Raw genomic sequence first — 13,598 nt, forward strand, 5'->3', positions numbered from 1 at the left:
AGATCTGAGCTGAGATGAAGAGTTGGACACTTAACTGACGAGCCACCCAGGTGTCCCCAGAAGCAAATTTTGTGTGAATTCAAGCCAGCTCACTAATCCTTCAAGAAGTAACATTATTCCATAGGGTCAGGGTACATATAAAATCTTCCTTGAATAGTGTTGAAAAATGCATTCACTACGTTGAAATGCATGTTTTAAAGCCTTTCTCCAGAACAGATGGCGGTTTTCCACACTGGGTACAGGCCTGTTACTCCATTGGGATCAGGTGGCCGCTGAGCGCGTGTGAGTTGGAGAATGGAAGGGTTTGGTTGTGTTGTCTCAGTAGACAGCCGCTGCTGTTTTCTCGCTCCCACCCAGGTGACTCTTACAGCAGCAGCCCAGACAGCACACCCATGGGGAGCATTGAGTCACTCTCCTCTCACTCCTCTGAGCAAAACAGCACAACCAAGTCTGCTTCCTGCCAGCCCAGGGAGAAATCTGGAGGGATTCCTTGGATTGTATCCCCATCACCTTCCAATGGACAGAAGAGTCTTGGACTCTGGACAACTAGTCCTGAATCAAGTTCTAAAGAGGATGCAACCAAAACGGATGCAGAATCAGATTGCCAGAGTGTTGCCTCGGTCACCAGCCCAGGGGATGTTTCCCCACCCATAGACCTGGTCAAGAAAGGGCCATATGGGCTTTCAGGACTGAAAAGAGCCTCAGCTTCCTCTCTCAGATCCATCTCTGCAGCTGAAGGTAAACCAGATTTAAGGTTATATAAAATGTCATTGTCTCTGTATCACTTGCTGGATTATTCAGCATGATTAAGGAGGGAAAAGTTAATGGCGAAGGGGCTAACAATGCTGTTCCTGAGCTAGGATTTTTAAAACTGGTGCACTGGGACTTTTTTCGTGGATCTTTCCATCTCCATGAGGTGATGTTTTTGTAATTACTGTAGATTGTGATCTCTCTGAGTGATGGGCTGCTGTGCTCAAAGAACATTCTGTCCCTTCTCATTTGGGCTTAGAGAAAAATGCTTCCTTTTGTTACGTGCATGTACTGTGTTACTGGTGTTATTTTGTCTGATAGCACCTTGCCTGTTTTCTTGTGTTTTCTCTTTAGGAAGCAAGAGCTACAGTGGATCCATTCAAAGCTTAACTTCTGTAGGTTCCAAAGAGATGCCCAAAGCCCCACCACACCCAGACCTGCCTCCAAAAATGTGCAGGAGGTTAAGGCTGGACACTGCCTCGAGCAACGGCTACCAGCGACCTGGATCTGTGTAAGTGAGAGACAGTTTGTATTTGTTGTATCATCTAGGGATACACAGGGGTTGAGTATGTCCCAAAGAACCTTTAGGAGTCCCGCAGCTGAATGCCTCATCTATAGTGTGGGAACAGTCAACTTCTGAAGGACCCTGTCCTCTTCTACAAATGGTGTATTACAAATTAGAGGAGGCTTAAGATAGATATATTCCACACACATACAATTTCAGTCATTTGCCTTACAAGCAGAACTATGGCTTAATTTAAAGACATGAGATTGGATGTATAATATAGTAGTTCTGGGCTTTGAAACTAGACATTCTGTAAAAGCTAGACATCTGCCTCTCAGCTGAGCCAGCTGCCCATATCCCACCTCCCCCACCTCTCTGTTAGAAATGCAACTGCTGTCTACATTGTGAGGGTTTGTTCTCTCTCCTCTCCATCATCTGTCTCCCCTATGTGGAGAACAAGGAGCGTGAAAGGTGAAAGAGAGTACTTTTAATCAAAAGACCCAGAAATGTAAGTTAGGCCGATAGGATAGAGTACATAGATGTAAATAGGAAGGGGACAAAGAAGAGCAAATGGGAACTTGGATAAAGAAGTAAGCAAAATCTAAAAAGGAAAGTTCTTAGCCCTTTCATTTTATTTTCCTGAGCTTTCCAAATGCTATAATTACTGGGCACCTTAACATATATTATCTCTTAATGTACTTCTTGTCCCTCCACAGTAGGTAGTAGAAACCTCATTTTAGAGATAATGAGAACTAATACTTGGAAAGTTAAGGAGCCCATTTAATTATTCACTGGAAGTCCAGTAAGGCATTCCAGTAAGCCTGTTTCCATAGGAACAGTATCTTAAATTCATTCATTCATCACATCTCCTTTGACAAGAACCTTTTGATTACAGCGTGTGTTTGACATACATTATCTCTCTTGGTCAGAAATCCAACTACCACTATATAGACAAATACTATATTTATAAATCTGTCTACTGTCCAGTGTGTACAGTTCTAGCTATTAAGGAAAAATAAATTTTAAGCCAATATGTCAATATAAATTCCATCCTTTGTGAGGGAAAGAAGATTTGCTTCTGTTTTGTAATTGTACTGATGAAGTAGAAATTAAAATTGAGAGAATATATATTCTGTATTAGGTGTAAAATGACCCTTCATATTATCAACTGCCTAGGTGGTGGGAGAAAAGTTTGTCAATTAAAGAAATAAGATACACTTTAAAAATCTAATTTAAAACATCATTCACAGAATTTGAAATTCTCTTTTAGTAAGTATAGAAACTTTTCTAATTACCCCTGGGTGCCTTAGTTTTAATATAGTCTCAGTTTTTCAAATAGATCATGCGCTCCCTCCCATGATTTGAAATAAGATTTGAATCCACAAATGTTTCAGAGTTCCCTCTTCTCACTTTAAGAACTATGTTCAAATATTTTAAAAAATATGAAACATTTTAGAATTAGTTTTATCTTAGCTCTCAGAATGAACAACAGTTCTTTTGTCTTGATGATTTGATTCTTTCCTTTGGCTCCACAGGGGTCAGTATCACTGCCAGAAGCTGAGTGGGGAGAAAAGGTTCTTTTTTACTGCTCCCACAGTTTTCTGAGGTAGAAAAGATGAGGACAGTAAGATCCCCAGGGGAGGTAGCTATAGGTTTATTACATCTGGTAGTCTATGACCTGGAGACTAGATCTAAAAATTTCTTTCACATTAAAGCTTAAAACAATTAAAATTCAGGTCAGATTTTGTGAACAGTTCTTAACTAATTATTTTTGGTTTGTGTTAACTGATAACCCCGAATTGTACTTTGAACTGAATGATTTTCTGATCAATTTTAATGGAACTTGCATTTTAAAATTATTTTTCAGTGTGGCAGCAAAAGCCCAACTGTTTGAAAATGTTGGTTCACTTAAGCTGGTTTCTTTTGGGCGGTAAGTTCTCAAAAACCTTAAAGTAAAAAATAAATAAATAAAATAGTGGTGACATCGTTGTCTTTTGTTGACATGTTGGGTCATCTTTGACAGCTCTGACCTTCAGGTCTGCCGATGGTCAAATCCACACCCACTGTCTCTTCAGAGGGAAAATTTTGGTCATGTCTGTAAACAGCATTTAGCCTATCACACTGTTGCAGCGATGCCTCATTTACTAAAATCTTCGCAAAAGAAGGGTTCTAAAAAAGTTTTCTGAAAGATACAAGTTGCTATAACCCTTGGCATGGCAAAGACTCCTTTGATGACAATTTCTGGAAAGTTTTTAAAAGTATTCTTTTTCTTTAAATTTTTTTTAAAGATTTATTTATTTGAGAGAGAGTGTGCACATGAATGGGGGGAGGGGCAAAGGGAGAGAGAGAGAAAGAATCTCAAGCTGACTCCCTGCTGCGCACAGAGCCAGACTTAGGTCTCCATCTCACAGCCCTGAGATCACGACCTGAGCCGAAACCAAGAGTCAGACGCTTAACCGCTTAACCGACTGAGCCACCCAGGTGCGCCTTAGAAGTATATTCTTGATTTTAAAAGTTATAGAACTTTTTCTGGAAGAAGCTTTATGAACATGCATTGAAAAATACGCTTATTTTTAATGGCCACTGTGTTGCTGTAGGGCTGATTGGCCTAAGCAGCTCTTTTTTTGAGTATAGGTCTTCATTCAGGTTTCCCAGATTTTACCTTCTTCTCTGTTAAAAGGACATAGGTTGTTACATCTTGCCACTAATAATCTGCTTGCTTCTAAGGTTTCGCTTTCCTCTCCTCCTGTTCCAAATTGATCTTCTCATCCACAGTGGGCTTTGGTTTTTAATTTGAATATGTCTGAAGTAATGGAATTTTTTTAGTGTTTTGGTATGTCTGTTTTTGTTTTGTTTTACCATCAGCAACAGGTCTGAGTCATTCAATAAATGCTTTCTATTGAAAGAGCATATAAATGAGAGCACTTGAAGAACAAACTTTGATTTTTCCTTTGGGTGTACAAAGGCAGTTTTGAGCTTCCCATGTTTGGCTAATCAAAGCTATGAAGTAAAGGAATCACAGTTAATTGAAGTATCACTGTATAGTTATTTTAAAAGTTATTCAACCACTATGTTGTACACCTGAAACTAATATAACACTGTATATTAACTATACTGGAATTAAAATTTTTAAAAAGTTATTCAACCATAGAATTTTTTATTGACCTTTTTAAAGTATGTGGACTTTTGCAGCAAGTGTTTATTAACTACCTACACGATGTTGGGCTTGTTCTAGTTACTAGGGATAACATTGACCTTCAAATTCTGTTTTTTTTGTTTGTTTTTTTTTCCCAAGTCCTAGCAGCGGTCTTTGTGTAGTACTGTTTTCCCAAGTCCTAGCAGGGCTAGGACTTTGTGTATTAATGTTTTTGACTTCACAGAGTAGAGCCACTTTGGTATCTTACTGGGATGTTAGTCAATGTGTTGAACTTACGAACAAATCCCAATACTTGCATTTACTTTACCTCCATCCATAGTATCTTCACTTTCTTCCCTTTTATCAAGGGATGGTGAAAACTAGATACTGTGCATGTCAGAGCAAACATCATTTCTCTGAAACTGTCATCATTTTTAGGCTTTAGTGTAAGGGATTTAACTTTGCTACTTCTGTATTGCTATATAGTTGAATTGCTCCACTAGGTGGAGCCTTTTTATTATGAAGCTCTAAACAATCTGTTAAGTGCTCAAGTTCTGTATCAGAGAGAATCCTTTAAAAACTTGAAGAAAAAAATAATAAATAAAATAAAATAATAAAAACTTTAAGAAAAGAAGCTATTTGACAGAACACTGTCATATACTCAGATGTTCAACAATCAACCTATGCATTTTTAATATGCTTTTAGGTTATGCTCTAAGTCAACTTCTAATGGCTGTCAGCATAAATTTAGAGCTCACTCTGCACTGAAGGTTGGAGTCTTTACTTGTCAACAGTTCCATACCATGTACTGACAGCGTCAGAACTGTTCACCAAGAGACGGGCACAGTGGAGCACAACCGACGTCAGGGTCAGATAGACCCATGTTTAAATTCTTGGTCTACCACTTCCTAGTTACAGTAACCTTGGAGTTACATATTTAGGAAATATATTTTCTCTATCTATAAAATTGAAGGTCATAATTCTTTTGATAAATTGTTGTAAATGTATACTGTAATGTATTTGAAGTACTTGGTAAGTTCTCTGTAGATGGTCTACAATAGTAACTATTATTGTTACTATTTAAGGTGCTTGCTTAAGATATTCAAAGGCTTCTAACTAATACATCAATGGTACTTAATCACTAACTATTAACAGTCACCTGGTACTCTTTTATACCATTAAATACAAGTGAACAACATGTAGAAGTTGAGGGCATTTCCCTTACTAAACTATAATGCTTATTTTGCTTTCTTTCTAGGGAGTTTAAGGTTACCCCTGAATTGGATCTTGAAGAATGATAGAGCCAGTAGTGGGTAGTAGGATGACTAGCCATGTTTGGGAAAGAGACCGAGTAGGAGATTTCAGTGGATGGCTTTGAAAAACAGGAAAGTAACACCTACAGGACGTACTGCAGAGTCTGGGTCATTGGGCAGAGGGGTAATCTAATCATGGATATACTTGAACAGATCCAGTGGCTTTTCTAGGAGGTTGTGAAGTGGAAAGAACATTTAAGATGGAATTGGTGAGATTTAAAGCGCCTTAATTAGGGCAGTAACAAAAGCATGAAAAACTATAAGGAGAATTTTATGGATCAGAGCAGGATTTGACAACTGCTTTGATACTTTGGGAGTGAAAGACAGGTAAAGAAAATTCCAAGTCTTTGAGACTGAGTGTCAGAAAGAATAGTAATTTAGTTTCTGATCTTAGCTTGTGAGTACATAGGAGGGGAAAGGAAAGTTTTGACCATAATGTTTGAGGAGCCTGAGGAACACTGAAAGGCAGTTAGAAATGGGCAACTGGGGACACCTGCATGGCTCAGTTGGTTAAGCGTCTGCCTTCAGCTCAGGTCATGATCCTGGGGTCCTGGGATCAAGCACCACGTCAGGCTCTCTACTCAGTGGGGAGCCTACTTCTCCCTCTCCCTCTGCCTGCCACTCCCCCTGTTTGTGCTCTCTCTCTCTCTGTCAAATAAATAAAATAAAATCTTAAAAAAAAAAAAATGTGCAACTGAAACCAGGACAGAGCATGGAATTTGGTGCCATTTGAGAAAGTTCTACACAGCGGTTACACTGCAGAGATAAACGTAAAGGTACTCAGTGATGGAACTTACTGAGTAAAAAAGGAAAAATGGCCAGCATTGGTCTTTGGTGAATGGTTTAAGTGATTTAAAGCTCAAGCAAAGAAGAATGTGAAGGAATGATCAGAAATAATGGTCAGTGTGGTAGAAGCAAAAGTGTGAAGGAGATCATTAGAGGACAGTGGTTTTAATCTCTAAGGCATCACTGGAAATCTTTAAGAAATCAGGTTCAGTGGAGTACGAGGGGCCACTCTTCAAGGGAGCTTGACCTGTAAGCTTGTTAATGTGAAGATTCCTGCATTGCTGCCGACTCTGAAACCAGAATATCTGAGACTGAGATGTGGAGAATATGAATTTTTGACAACCTCCCCAAGTGATTCTTATGTACAAAAAAAAAAAAAAAAAATTTTGAGAACCACTCGAATAGAGAAAAATGTCATAGTACTTAGCATATCCCTAAGCAGACATTGGTTATTTACAGTTGTTCTCCTTAATCTGGAAAATGGCTTTAAGAGCCAACTGTCGCTAGGTTCTGTTTTACCATTATAAAAGCATGTGAAAAATGATATCCATAAAGCCTTTACCTCAATGTTAGTTATACTTGGGCAGAGGGAAAGATCCACTTTTAAAGTAATATAATTTAGGCAAGCTATACAGATATCTTCTGAGGGTTGAATTGAGAATTATGTGCTTGAGAATTAAGAAAATTGGGAGTGCTTGGTTCATTATAAGCAATAACATATTTCTGTTATCATAATTTCAAACCAATGTTTTGTTTGTAATTACAAAGCACCAACACAAAGCTCAACAAAGTCGTCTCGTCCAGTGAGTTTGAGATTTAAGAAGGCTGTCACTGTTTAGAGCATAGTGACACATGCAAGATACACATAAGATAAATCACTGTGCTACATTAAGAAACAAAAAAGAATCCATGATTTTTAAGAATAACAACTTTCTCTTCTTTTAGAGAATGTAGAGAATAATCATCTAAAAAAAGTGAAGGGAAACCACCTCTGATTTCATTACCTGAAGATAACCACTGTTAACGTTTTGGCTCACAACCACCTAATCTCTATTATGACCATGGTTCTCAAACTTTTTGGTCCTAGAAAGCCATTATATACATAAAAAAAAAATTATTGAGGACCCCCAAAGAGCTTTTGTTTATGTGGGTCGTATCTTTTTTTTTTTACTTTTTTTATTGTTAATCACCATACGTTACATCATTAGTTTTTGATATAGTGTTCCATGATGCATTGTTTATGCATAACACCCAGTGCTCCATGCAGAACGTGCCCTCTTTAATACCCATCACCAGGCTAACCCATCCTCCCACCCCCCTCCCCTCTAGAACCCTCAGTTTGTTTTTCAGAGTCCATTGTCTCTCATGGTTCGTCTCCTATGTGGGTCATACCTTATTTATATTTATTATATTAGAAATTTAAACTGAGAAAATTTTTTAAATTTATGAATTTATTAAAAAAAGAATAAGCTAATGCAACTAAAGGGTGATAATAGCAACACTTTTTGTTAGAAGACAGAATTGTGATTATTCACTTTTACTTAAGTCAACAATTATCAATAATAGAAGTGATTTTTTTTCAGTATTATTAAGAGACTTCACAGCTAATATCCAAATAGTCACCAGAAATGTCTTATACCAGCAATCATGAGATGTAGATTCTAGCCTGACTTTGCCAAACTTTAATTTCTCTTGGACTTCATTTCTACATATAGAAGATGAACCAAGGAAGTAATTGTTTCCTTTCAAAATTCAAACTCCTATCACCTAAGTCACCGATAATCACAAGTCCTCCAGCATTTGGGGGTCACCCTTTTCTGTGAAACTGAGGCAAATAGTTTATGTGCCTACCCCCAGGTCACAACAGGGTCTAGCCTCCCTACCTCTTCCAAAGGCCATATTCTTAATGTGTTTAAGACAACAGAAATTGTTTTACATCTACCACTAACCCAGGCCACATGGAAGCCCACTCCTCTGTTGTGGCCATGCTGCAGTCTGCTTTCGTTCCTTAATGATGGTGACTGCTAAGAGCTCAGGAACTGACACCTCTCTTCCGTAATACCACCAAAGCACCATTAATACAATAACAAATATTTTTTAAAGGCCATTACATATTAAAATAAATTTTATGAAAAATATTTTCTAATACAAAGAGTTACATTATTTTACATTTTTACAGGCCTCTTTAATATATGGCATAATAGGAAATAAATGGCTTCTCATACACACCTCATTTGCTATCAGAGCAATGTCCTCTCAGGGTCCCATCTTCCCATCCATCCAGGTTCCCCTTGACTATACTTTTTGAACTACTCACTCCTCTGTGATAAACACAGAAAAGGAACCCTGAAGATTGTATTCACTTTATTGTTCCAACATAGTGCCCAACACAGGGAAGATGCTCAACAAAATTGTTAAATAAATGAATAAAATACACATTTTTAACTTAAAAAGACTCAGTTACTGGGGCACCTGGGTGGTTCAGTAGGTTAAGCATCAGACTCTTGATTTCAGCTCAGGTCATGATGTCATGGTTATGAGATCGAGCCCCTCGCTGGGCTCCATGCTGAGTATGGAGACTGCTTGAGATTCTCTTTCTCCCTCTCCCTCTTCCTCTGCCCCTCCCCTGCCTGCTCACACATATGTGGACATTTTCTCTCTCTCTGTTACTCACATTTTCACCTCATCTTCAGTGGAGTTGCAGTACACGTGCCTTTGACATAAGCAGCACTGACTCTACAGGCTCCCGTGGGAGTTCGTTAGCATCGAGGCATTCAATACTCAGACATCCACGCCAGAAACAGCCAGTATCTGTTGACAAAAGCCTAAGAGAGGAACACGTGACTAACTGAAGAACTCTCCAAACAGTGACCGGAAAGCAAATGCAGTATTTATCGTAAAGAGTTGTGGGCAATTTAGGGGTTTTGCAAGGACACATTTTTTTGTAAAATTTTTATTTTATGTGCTAGCACTGTTTCTTGTCATGTGTTCTACTTTATTATTTGTAGTAGCTGCCTAGTGCTTTATTGGATTGGTGTGTGTTAATTTATTAAATCTTCTCATGAAGACTTTGTGATTTTTTTGTTTTTAGCTTTTCTATATGTTACTACTTTGGCACCTTTTTAACTATATCTGTGTGCCTCTCTCTTTCCTTCATACAAAAAGTGTGTGTGTGTGTGTGTGTATCATTAAGGGGCTCTCCAGAAAATATTGTATCACTTTTGATTACGTGACATTTTAAAATGTTGCTTATATTAAGATAAGCATTGTGAATTTTACACACTCACCCTATCAAACCTTTGTAAGTCTACTCATCAGTAATAGCATTTAGAATTAAGAATGGGTCTTGTGAACAGACCATCCTCTGGATGATAAGGGAAGGAATGGCTTTCAGGATGCTGAGTGCCATTACCTTACTTTCCCATGCAATAAGAAGCAAGATTTTCAAAATTCTTTTTAAAGGATATTAGGATTTTCTGAAGAGAGACTCAATAGATGACAGTGTTATTTTCACATCTTCAATATACCAAGGCAGTAAAAGAGGAAGCATTAACACCTGGAGAGAAAACTTCACTGTCACAGACTTCTACATTAAATCATCAAAGCTCTCTGCTGAGTTAACACCTGTAGTTACAGATCTCAGCAGAAGAAAATTATACCTGTCTAGTCGTATGCACAAATAATTGAAAAGTCATGACAGATAATATTTTGTGCTATGTGTTTTTGACACATTTAACTATCCATTTATTTAGGATTATAATTATTCTACATGCCTCCCCCTTGCTATCCAATCCCATAAAATACTAAAGAGAGAACATTCATGTCTGAAATATTAACAAAAATAGTTCGGTTGCATTTAGAATATAATTTAAAAAATTATATCATTGTAAGATTATTATATCTTAATGATTTCTATAACTGAAAAGTGTTACCTTACGCATCTCCTAATGATTCAAAGTAGTAAGACTTACTATTAGAGGAAATTTTTGCTGTTAGAAGATTTGATTTTTTGAAAAATCTACATATTTTTAGAGAAATGACTCTGGAACCCTCAATTACATCAGACATCAGATTATGTCAGATCGAATTATGCCAAATTATATTAGATTAAATGATTATAATTGACTGGAAGGTTTATAGGAAAAACTAATATTCTGTCTATTTAAGATTGCCATGGTCTGGTTCTTAGAAGTCTTCATAACTTGGTAATATCCTCTTCCCCCACACCCACGCCCATGTCAACCAACACATCCAGGCACACGCATTCATGTGCATGCATGCACATACACACACATACACATGGCTCTTTAGTGTAGGAGTCCTGTCCTTCTCTGGGTACCTGTACTTCCTCAATTCTTCCTTAGACCATGTTGCATTGGGCTAGTAGTCATTTCTAAATCTGCCTGCTGAAGGCTGTCCTAGCAAACTTTCTGAAAGTACAGCCTGAGACTCACCTCATGAAATAGACTCTGGGGGTAGGAACATAATTTTTCTCTAATTTTTAACTTTCTAATTTTCAGATATATGTTTGGGAACTCCAGTATAAATGACCTAGTCTCATTCTGGAAGTGTAGGGAATAAGACCCAGCAACTAGCTCCAAAGGGAAATGAAATAATGTTACACTATTCTTTGAGAGAGTTATAGATAGCAAACACTGCTTGCTGATGCTTTTTTGCGGGTAAAGTACTGAGACCTCAGGGAGGAAAGGCAAGGTGCCTTCAGTTTTAAAATGACTCATCATGTAGAAAACAGAGCCCAGAGCATCTTACCTTTTTTCCCATTCATTGATTCAGCAAATACTGAGTTACTAAGCATCAAGCATCATTCATGGAGCTTATATTCTAATTGGGGGGAGATTATAGAACTGTCAATAGTAACAACAGAATACCAGATATTAACACCATGCAGACTTAAAACAGGTGAGTATGATAATTCCCCAGGCAACTATTTTACAGTGTGTGCTCAGGAACACCTAACCATTAGCAAAAGTTTAGGAAATTTAAGATGAACTAGAAGTGCAAAGCCATGTGAAGATCAAGAGGAGAACATCTCAGGGCGCCTCGGTGGTTCAGTTGGTTAAGCATCTGCCTTCAGCTCAGATTGTGATCCTGGGGTCCTGGGATTGAGCCCCGCCCCCCCGTCGGGCTCTCTGCCTGCTTCTCCCTCTCCCTTTGCCTGCCACTCCCCTTGCTTGTGCTCTCTCTCTCTCTCTGTCAAATAAAATCTTAAGGAAAACATCTCAGGACAAAGCCCTGATAGTCCTGAGGTGGGAATGAGTTTGGCATGTTTGAGGAGGTGAAGGCAGGCCAGTGTGACTACAGTGTAGTAGGTGAGCAGAGGCAGGTATGGAAGAAGCAGGAGATACCGACAGGTACCTGATTATGCGTAGTGTGGAGGCTACCTTTAGAAACCAGTTGAAGGGTTGTTTTCAGGGAAATAATGTCATCACATGATCATCAGGACCTTTTTCAAGCTGCCGCCTGGCTGCTCTGTATAGAATGGATTGTAAGGAGACAAAATAGGAAGCCTAGAGGATTTAGAAAGCTAGGAAGCCGTTTCGTGAGCCACACCAGAAATGACTTCAGCTTGGACTCTGGTTGTGATACAGATGGTGAGAAGTACGTGAAGTCAGAATAACTTGCACGTTGTGTTGCCAAGGTAATTGGATGTTGAAGAATAAAGGTGACTTGACTGGTGACTTGATGAGCAGCCTCAGTTGATGGCTTTTTAGTATAGGCTAAATATTTAAAAACAGATCTCATACAAAACTCTGAAATTCTGGCTTCTCTTTTTTTTTTTTTTTTAAGATTTTATTTATTTGCGAGAGAGACAATGAGAGACAGAGAGCATGAGAGGGGGGAGGGTCAGAGGGAGAAGCAGACTCCCTGCCGAGCAGGGAGCTCAATGTGGGACTCGATCCCAGGACCCCAGGATCATGACCTGAGCCGAAGGCAGTCGCTTAACCAACTGAGCCACCCAGGTGCCCTCTGGCTTCTCTTAAGAAAAAGAGTATCTGGTTACATTGAGTCTGAATTCTCATGTGAGTGTTGGTTTACTACTTCAGGAGATGGGTGTAGGCTCTGGTTTTCAAAGCCTCCATCTGTCCTCATTGTCTCCTTGACAATGAGGCTGTTGTTGGTTGCCATTTATCATCAATTTATCCTATCGTTTTTCTTGTATCATGCCCACTTAATTTATTTAGTATACTCTGTAGGCCTTTAATTTTGGGGTCTCACCTCTGATAGTCTGAAAAGAAAGTACATAAAAAGCCTTAGGGTACCTATGAATATCTAAATAAGTGTAAAAATGGCCTGTTTGCCAGTATACTCTTACATAATAGTATTCTTTAAAACCAGTTTGTGCTGTTATAAGCCAGGTTAATCACCCTTGGGGACATTTCCTGGAAACACAAGACAGGTTTTTGGTGTGCTGTCAATGTTTGATTTCTTGATCTCGTTACACAAGCGTACTCAGTTTGTGGAAGATGCTCTTATGCACACTTACATGTGTGTTTTATGTATGTTATACTCCAATTACAACTAAAAACTAGTATCAGTTTTAAGAATAATTTAAAGTATAAATGTACTTGATTGTTGTGGATTTCATAAATTGTTTTTTGCTCTTTTCAGCCAAGCCAAAGCCATGTACTCTTGTAAAGCAGAGCACAGCCATGAGCTTTCCTTCCCACAGGGGGCGATATTTTCTAATGGTAAGTCTACCCATTCCCTTCCCTTAAGTTCATTATCATGGGGAAGATGAAGGAATAGTGTAGGGAAAAGAAGCTAAAATAGAAGCCAGGAGACTCAGAATCTAGTCCAGGCTCTGCCTCTCATAACCTGTACCAGTGAATGCATCACATTCCTCTGCAGCCCAGTTTCTTCTGTGTATTCAAGAGAGGCAGAGGGAACAAGGGTTGGGGGAGGTAGGAAAGATGGAAGGATGGGAGGGATTGGGGAGGAGGAGAGATTGGTTACATGAATGCAAAGGACATTTCCAGCCTTAAAGGTGCTGTGACATTGTTTTGACAACTTGAGTGTATATATGCAATCTGATGTGGATTTTTACCCATTTATGTATATAATTATTTGAGGCTAATGTTGACTGAAT

The 13,598-nt window shown here is 38.6% G+C and overlaps 1 protein-coding gene across 8 annotated transcripts in view; it reads left to right on the forward strand.

Moving 5' to 3' along the window:
• ARHGAP42 (Rho GTPase activating protein 42) overlaps window positions 1-13,598 on the forward strand; it is a 319,552-nt gene that overhangs the window by 269,068 nt on the left and 36,886 nt on the right. For 7 of the 8 annotated variants that reach the window (XM_064577196.1, XM_064577197.1, XM_064577198.1 and 4 more), the window contains 4 exons: window positions 358-738; window positions 1,105-1,261; window positions 3,123-3,185; window positions 13,121-13,200. In XM_064577196.1, the coding sequence (XP_064433266.1) occupies window positions 358-738; window positions 1,105-1,261; window positions 3,123-3,185; window positions 13,121-13,200 (681 nt within the window). The other variant, XM_064577200.1, reaches the window with a different exon arrangement.

Source organism: Mirounga angustirostris, unplaced genomic scaffold (genome assembly GCF_029215605.1).
Source record: "Mirounga angustirostris isolate CCGP_5_RB_7025 unplaced genomic scaffold, mMirAng1.0.hap1 SCAF_13, whole genome shotgun sequence".
Classification (NCBI taxonomy): domain Eukaryota; kingdom Metazoa; phylum Chordata; class Mammalia; order Carnivora; family Phocidae; genus Mirounga; species Mirounga angustirostris.